Raw genomic sequence first — 7,807 nt, forward strand, 5'->3', positions numbered from 1 at the left:
TAATTAAACAAATAAAATACCAACAATGTACCACTTTGCCTGTTTTCAGCTCACATTGTTGTTGCCACAGAGGAGAATGACTGCAGTTTGGTAGAAATGATGTGTATAAACACATACTTTTCACCGTGTTCTCACGCACTCCAATCAAGCTAGACAGCTTGCCCCTGCCCACGTTTTTCTCTCTCTTGACTGCTTCTCTCTCTCTGTTTCTCTCTCTCCTCTCTCATTCTTTCTTCTCACTGCTTTCTCTTTTCTTTCCTTCTATGACTGTGGGGTATAATTCCAACTTCGGACCCAGTTCAGGTGTCACCTATTGCATGTAGCCTCTTTGGAATTCACTTACTTTCACCCAGAATACCGGGAGAGTGAAGGTACACGGTGAAGTTTCTCACTATACTAAAAATACGCACTGATAAAATATATTTTTTCATGTAAATATCTTACATAGTAATTTGAACTTTCATTAGGCTGGTTCCAAATTGGGAAAGGATTACATCAAGGCTGTGTATTGTCACCCTGCTTATTTAACTTATATGCAGCATACATCATGCAAAATGCTGGCCTGCATGAAGCACAAGCTGGAATCAAGATTTCCTGGAGAAATATCAATATCCTCAGATACGCAGATGACACCACCCTTATGGCAGAAAGTGAAGAAGAACTAAAGAGCCTCTTGATGAAAGTGCAAGAGGAGAGTGAAAAAGTTGGCTTAAAACTCAACATTCAGAAAACTAAGATCATGGCATCCAGTCCCATCACTTCATGGCAAATAGGTGGGGAAACAGTGGAAACAGTGAGAGACTTTATTTTCTTGGGCTCCAAAACCATAGCAGATGGTGACTGCAGCCATGAAATTAAAAGATGCTTGCTCCATGGAAGAAAAGCTATGACCAACCTAGATAGCATATTAAAAAGCAGAGACATTACTTTGCCAACAAAGGCCCATCTGGTCAAGGCTATGGTTTTTCCAGTAGTCATGCATCGATGTGAGAGTTGGACTATAAAGAAAGCTGAGCACCAAAGAATTGATGCTTTTGAACTGTGGTGTTGGAGAAAACTCTTGAGAGTCCCTTGGACTGCAAGGAGATCATACCAGTCAATCGTAAAGGAAATCAGTCCTGAATATTCATTGGAAAAACTGATGCTGAAGCTGAAGCTCCAGTACTTTGGCCACCTGATGTGGAGAACTAACTCATTTGAAAAGACCCTGATGCTGGAAAAGATTGAAGGCAGGAGGAGAAGGGGATGACAGAGGATAAGATGGTTGGATGGCATCACCGACTCAATGGACGTGAGTCTGAGCAAGCTCCGGGAGTTGGTGATGGACAAGGAGGCCTGGTGTGCTGTAGTCCATGGGGTTGCAGAGTCAGACAGGACAGAGAGACTGGACTGAACTGGAGGCTTTTACAAAGTATTTTGTTTACCTGTGCTATTTCTCTATTTAGACACTAGAGGGCGCTAGTGAAATGCTTAAATAATTGCTCGATTTAGAGGGAAGCAGGCATACTGCAGTACACGGGGTCGCAAAGGGTCCAACACCACTGAGCGACTGAACTGAACTGAAGGGTATTTGCATAGGGCATTTGTATCTCTATATGTATGTGTACGCATGTGTGAAAAGACATTTAGAAAACTCAGAAAAGAACTTTTAGAAGTTTCCTTTTATTTTTTTAAAATTAGTAATCTACTAAAATTAAGATTAAAATCCTAATAATTCCTTAAATTTTAAGTTCAGCTTGTAAATCTTATTTCTAAGTTTAGCAAAATTTAAATAATCATTTTAAATATGTATGAATTTTTGGTCCCCTTTGCAATCTTAGATAAATGCTTAAATACTTTACGTTATATTCATTTTAATTTATTTTATTTTAAGAATTTTAATTATGTGACAAACCTTCCCAAGAGCTCTAGTTCTTTTAAAATAAAATAAACTAAACTATAAATGTGGTGACTGGTATTCTTATGTTCTCAAAACTGTCTATAAATTAATAAGATTTTTATTTAAGATCACATGCATAAATCCTTTACTCAAAATATGTATTTAAACTTGGAATTATAAGGCTGACTATAATTCTATTAGGCCAAATACTCTCAAATATTATACACATTGCACTTTAAATGCTAAATATGCACGGATTCCTATGTCATAAGAACTTTAATGATCTGTATTCAATTCACTCATTCACCAGTTATTTTCTGAACACCTGTCATGTGTTCCTAATTATTCTGACCACTGAGGATAAACAGTGAACCAAAAAAAAAAAAAAAATTCTTGCCCTTATGGTTTATATGACAGTGAAGTTGGGGGTCTATTTCCTGAGTATGTAAAGATGCTCACTCCTTAAGAAAACACCATGTCTGGGACTTCCATGGCCGTCCAGTTAAGACTCTATGCTTCCATTTCAAGGGGTGCAGTTTCGATCCATGGTCAGGGAACTAAGATCCCACGTGTCTCGAGGCATGGCCAAGAAAACAAAAGAGAAACACACTGTGTCATCCCATAGGCTTGGGTTATCTTCCCAAGATACCTTTTTTGTCGTTTGCCTTCTCAGCTTGCTGCAGCTCCTAAGTGATGATGGCCAGGCTGTGACAGGATGTTTGTGGCTCTAATGGACGTGCTGAACCCTAGCAACTGCCTGTAACAGGGACTTCATTAATTAAAGGATGATGTGGGATCTTTGTGTTGTGTGCCTGGAACTAGTGCAATGGTGTATGTCGATTACACCTCAATAAAAATAAATGTTAAAAAGAACGAAGTGTCCCACAGCGCACTTAGATTTGAGTTACATGTTTAGTTTTTCAAGTCTGATTCCATCTGTAATTCTTACAGAGGTAGCTAGCTACACCATTTGATTAGATTTTGTGTTTCTTCAGCTCTATCAATGTCTTTTAGTTTAATACTACATACCTTGGAGCATATGTACCTCCCATTTCTTGGAATTATATTGAATTCTGGGTATCACTTGGCTTTTGCTGATGATTTTGTTACAGCTTCCAAAATTATTCTGCTATCAGGAAGCAGAAACCATTTTTGGTTTTTAGTATTTGTTTTTGGGGTTTCTTGTTGGGTAGACCATTTAGAGATCCTGTCTTCCAGGCACTGGTCTCTTTGAAGAAGGTTCACTTGGCATTTGAGCCTTGTTTTAAGTAAAAGTTGCTCAGTCATGTCTGACTCTTTGTGACCCCATGAACTGTAGCCCCCCAGGCTCCTCTGTTCATGGGATTCTCCAAGCAAGAATGGAATTCCAGTACTGAAATGGGTTGCCATGCCCTTCTCCAGGGGATCTTCCCGACCCAGGGATCAAACTTGGGTCTCCTACATTGTAGGCAGATTCTTTTACTGTCTGAGCCACCAGGGAAGCCCCTCGAACCATTTTTTATTTTAAAAAGAGAGCTTAAAACAGTTTTTTTCAAGGGAACTCAAACCAGCACAGTTCTCCCCTACTCCTCTGCCCCCATCAATGATTTTACAAAGTGAAATCAAGAGAATCTTGGTTTTATGAGGTGAACTCAGGGGTGGGAGAAGGCAGTGGTAGTAGTCTCTGGATGTGGCAGTCTCCTCCACGTGCTTTTTTTTTAAAGTTTTTTTTTTTTTTTTTTTTGATGTGAACCATCTTTGAAGTCTTTATTGGATCTGTTACAATATTGCTTCTATTTTATGTTTCAGGGTTTTTTTGGCTGCAAGGTGTGTGATTCTGGCATTTGCAATGATCTGTGTCTTCTTTTTTTATTTTTAATCACCCTCTTGATTGGAGCTTTTGTGATGCAGGAACCATGATTTAAAATAAAGCAAAATATGAGAACCAATGTTATAGTACAGAGAACTCTACTCAGTGGACTGTGATGACCTAAAAGGGAAGGAAATCCAAGGAAGAGGGGATATATGTACACACATAGCTGATTCACTTTGCTGTGCAGCAGAAAATGACACAACATTGTAAAGCAACTATACTCCAGTACAAAAAAAAGCGAAACAAAACTTTGTAAAGCCACTTACTAAGTCCACTAGAGGTTGCTGTCTTCAAGGCTTTGTTCACCTAGCCAAAGGCCCTAAGAGGAGAGAGCTGTGAACTTGGGTGTGCTTGCAGGTACCAGCTCCAACTTGGAAGCTCTCCTAGTGTTTTTGGTTGTTCAGGGAAATGTCATACCTGCTTGAGTTTTCTTTAACTAAGCTAATTCCGCGCCTCCCCCCCCCCCCCCCAATTTCCTGTCCTTTGCACCTTTGGTGTGAGCAGAATGCCACACGCACTGTTAGAACAAAAATAAATGTTAAATATACTTGTGAGAACTCCGTGACATCTCGTTCCTAAAGAGGGTTCCTGGCACACCAACGCTGAGGGAAGTTAAAGGATTTGCTCAGAGACACAGAAGAGGAGGAACCCAGACTCACATAGGTATTTCTGCTGTGTCACAAGGGTTTTTTTCCCCCCACCCAGGATGGAAAAAACAGCTGCATTTCAGCTTTTTGAGCATTGGTTCTCTTTAGAGGTGGGGTATTTTTCATTTCCAAGTTAGCTTAACATTTAAAAAACTGCACAGTTTTGCCTTTTCAAATAATGTTCACCAGAATCAGGGTTGTTGAGTTAAAGGTAAAGTGAATTTGTGGTTTTGATACAGATTTTCCAGATTGCCTCTCAGAATTCACATTCCCACCAACCATCAGTGAAGGAAGGCGGCTTTGCACCTGTCAGTCATAGTGTGAACCTATTGTCAAACAGATTTTGCCAGTCTGATATGTGACAAATTCTGTTAGTGCAGTTTTGCTTTTTTTAGCAGTGAAGTTTAGCATCTGTTTGTACACTTAGGGGTCACTTGTATTTGTGTGTGTGTGATATATGTATTCCTGCTTATTTTTTTGAGGGCGATTGTTTTTTTTTTTCAGTTATTTTGTGTGCGTGTTTGTGTGTGTTAAGTTGCTCCAGTCATGTCCGACTCTTTGCAACCCTATGGACTGTAGCCCGTCAGGCTCCTCTCTCCATGGGATTCTCCAGGCAAGAACACTGGAGTGGGTTGCCATGCCCTCCTCCAGGGGATCTTCCCAACCCAGGGATCGAATGTCTCCTGCAATGGCAGGCAGGTTCTTTATCAGTAGGGTCACCTGGGAGGTTATTAGCTCTTTATATATTTGATCAGTAAGATACTTGTCTTTTGCCTGTGTGGCAAACATTTTTCCAAATTTGTTGTCCGTCTCTTGACTTTGTCTGATGGTGGTGGTGTGTGCATATGAGGTTTATTTCACGTGAAGACGTTTTTTGTATGTATTCATGACTTGTCACCATGCAGAAAGCTCTGCTGCCAGAGGCCATCAGGGTGCTTGCTGATGTCCATTTTTAGTGAAGTGCTTCTCATATTAAGCCTTCTCATCTTGCTCTGATTTCCTTGTATTTTTTACACTAATTGCTATCACCTTGCAGTTCATCACTTATATACTCCCTAGTGAAATTGCTTCTTTTCACATTTTGTTTTTGTCTGTTCTCTTAAGACTGTTGACTCATGGACAGCAAGGGCCTTGGCACCTCCCACGTCAGTATCCCTAACCAGGCCCAGCACTGGGCTGGACAATGACCGTCGATTCTAGAAGCACCTATGACAGACTTAGTGGCCCAGGCCCTAGCAAGCCAGGGAGGAGCTGGGGGTGTCTTTCGTTCTACCCAGGGGCCCACTCTGTAGCAGACCCAAGGCTATGCCTCTGGTGGGACCTGGCCACATAGCCAGCTTCAGATCCAGTGATGGCCAACAGGGTCCTGCCAACTTGGCCTTTCCCAAGCTCTTGATGCCTCCCAAGACCTCCAGGGACTGTCCTGGGAGGGTCAGGAACGGACTCACCTGTACCCTGTCTCACTAGCTGCCCCTTTCCAAGCTTGGAGGCCTGAAGGCAGCCGACCGAAAGAAGAGGAATTGAAACCAGTCAGGGGTTCAAGAAGCCATGGGTTTTAATGTGGGTGAGACGGGTTTTAATGAGGGTCTGGGGGCAGGGTGCTCAGCGCCCTTGCCTTCCTGCCTGGGTTGGTGTTGGTGTGGGGAGGGGAGGGCCTCCCTGTACTCCTCGTCTTGGGGTCAGAGAGCGGAGTGGAGGGCAGGGGTGCCTGACCTTTGCCTCTCCTTGTGGGGAGGGAGAAAGGAGACGCCTAGGGTAGAGCTCAGTGTCTCAGTATCAGTACCGTGGCCTCCATCTGTGGATCTGGGACAACAGGCCGCTGGTGTGTGTAGGTATAGAGGGTGGGGGGGCCCAGCCGGAGGCGGGAAGGCACAGAGGGGTGGAGAGCCTGGAAACCAGGGCCGATCCCTCCGATAAAAACCGGCGGGACGGGCCAACCCTCCCTGTCCACCCCCCAACCTCCGTCCTCGTCCCAGGGGGTCCCCAGCCTCCTCCTCTACTTCTTCCGCCCGATCTGGGCCATGAGGTGGGCGTTGGCTGCGGCCTTGGCTCGCAGGTTCTTGGCCTTGGCGATGTTGAAGAGGATGTTCATGATGTTAGTGGGGACGTCCAGGGAAAGAGTGACCTTGGTGCGCCGGTCACTCTTGGCCTTGTCCTGGGACGGCCGCCCCTGGAACTGTGCCTGGGATGGGTACTTGTACCGGGTGCTGCCGGCCCCACCACCACCACCGCCGCCCACGGAGCCAGGGAAGGTCCTTTTCTCCGTGTCGTCCTCCTCCTCCTGCCCCTCCTGGTCCTCCGGATCTCCGCGGGGCAGGGCGGGGAAGATCCGCTTGATCAGCAGCGACGTGTCCTTCCACTGGCTCTTCTCGGCCTCACGTAGGGCTGTGTGGAGGCAGCTGGGGCTGGACCCGGCTTTGGGGGACCTCTGGGAGAGGCCCACCTGGGGGGCCCCGAGGAGCAGTAGCAAGACCAGCAGGAAGGGGGCCGGCACGAGCATCTCTCCCTGCAGCGGAAAAGACCGATAGGTGTGAGAGGGTCTTAGGGTTCAGGGGGAGACGGGGCAGATCTACCAGGCTTTGTGCAAGTTCAGCTTTGCCGGGTTTTGAAAGCGTGTTCTCTGGACTTGCAGGCCGCGTATCATGGAAATTTGTTAGCAATGCAGGGAATTCTCGGGTCTTGCTCCAGAGCTGGTCAATCAAAAGCTCTGGGGCCAGCAATCTGCGTGTTAACAAGCCTGATGATGACAGACCGTTGCCAGATGTAGGAATAGTCCAGATGTAGGAACCAGCTACCTAGCACGTGGAAAGAAACACAGGCTCTGGAGTTAGACAGAGGTAGGTTCAAATTCCAACTGGGTCCTTGTTTGCTTGAGGGTGGCAGGCAAATTACTTAACCTCTGAGAACGTCAATTTCCTCATCTGATAATAATAATGATAATAATAATAATGGGGGATAATAGGTACTACCTCATAAAGGTTAAATTAAAGTGGAAAAGCTCCCTGTCTAACCAAATACTTAACGAAGCATGTTGGTTCATGACTGTTTACATGTAATAATCCCCACGTGCTATTAGGATAAGATTCAGTACACAGGCAACCATCTCAGAAGTGATCTATCTGTATCTGTGTATCTGTAAATGTACTATACATTATATAACTAATGAATATAATTCATATGAATATAAATATAGATGTATAGTGTGCCAGGGAACTTCATCCTGCAGACCATTATCTTGGTTGTGTTGCGTTTCTGGCTTTTCTTTTTTGTCTCTTTGCTCCACTCTTACCCAGGTAGGCTCATCGTGCCTTGAACTCTAAGTCAGCGGTTCTCACGCTTCAGAGTGTTCAGAATCATGTAAATGGACTGTTCAAACACCAGCTGCTGGGCCCCATCCCCAGCATTTCTGAATCAGTAGATTTGGGGCAA

General features: G+C 44.4%; 1 protein-coding gene across 1 annotated transcript; it reads right to left on the reverse strand.

The window, feature by feature from the left end:
• Positions 1–6,374: 6,374 nt before the first annotated feature.
• UCN3 (urocortin 3) lies at positions 6,375–6,878 on the reverse strand. The gene has a single exon (XM_055543286.1). It carries the CDS (start codon positions 6,876–6,878, stop codon positions 6,375–6,377), a length of 504 nt encoding a protein of 167 aa, XP_055399261.1.
• Between the last annotated feature and the right edge of the window lie 929 nt (positions 6,879–7,807).

Source organism: Bubalus kerabau, chromosome 13 (genome assembly GCF_029407905.1).
Source record: "Bubalus kerabau isolate K-KA32 ecotype Philippines breed swamp buffalo chromosome 13, PCC_UOA_SB_1v2, whole genome shotgun sequence".
In the NCBI taxonomy this organism is placed as follows: Eukaryota; Metazoa; Chordata; class Mammalia; order Artiodactyla; family Bovidae; genus Bubalus; species Bubalus kerabau.

Excerpts from the sequence above, each read along its gene's own strand:
- UCN3 (XM_055543286.1), bottom strand. The coding sequence starts at position 6,878 with ATGCTCGTGCCGGCCCCCTTCCTGCTGGTCTTGCTACTGCTCCTCGGG.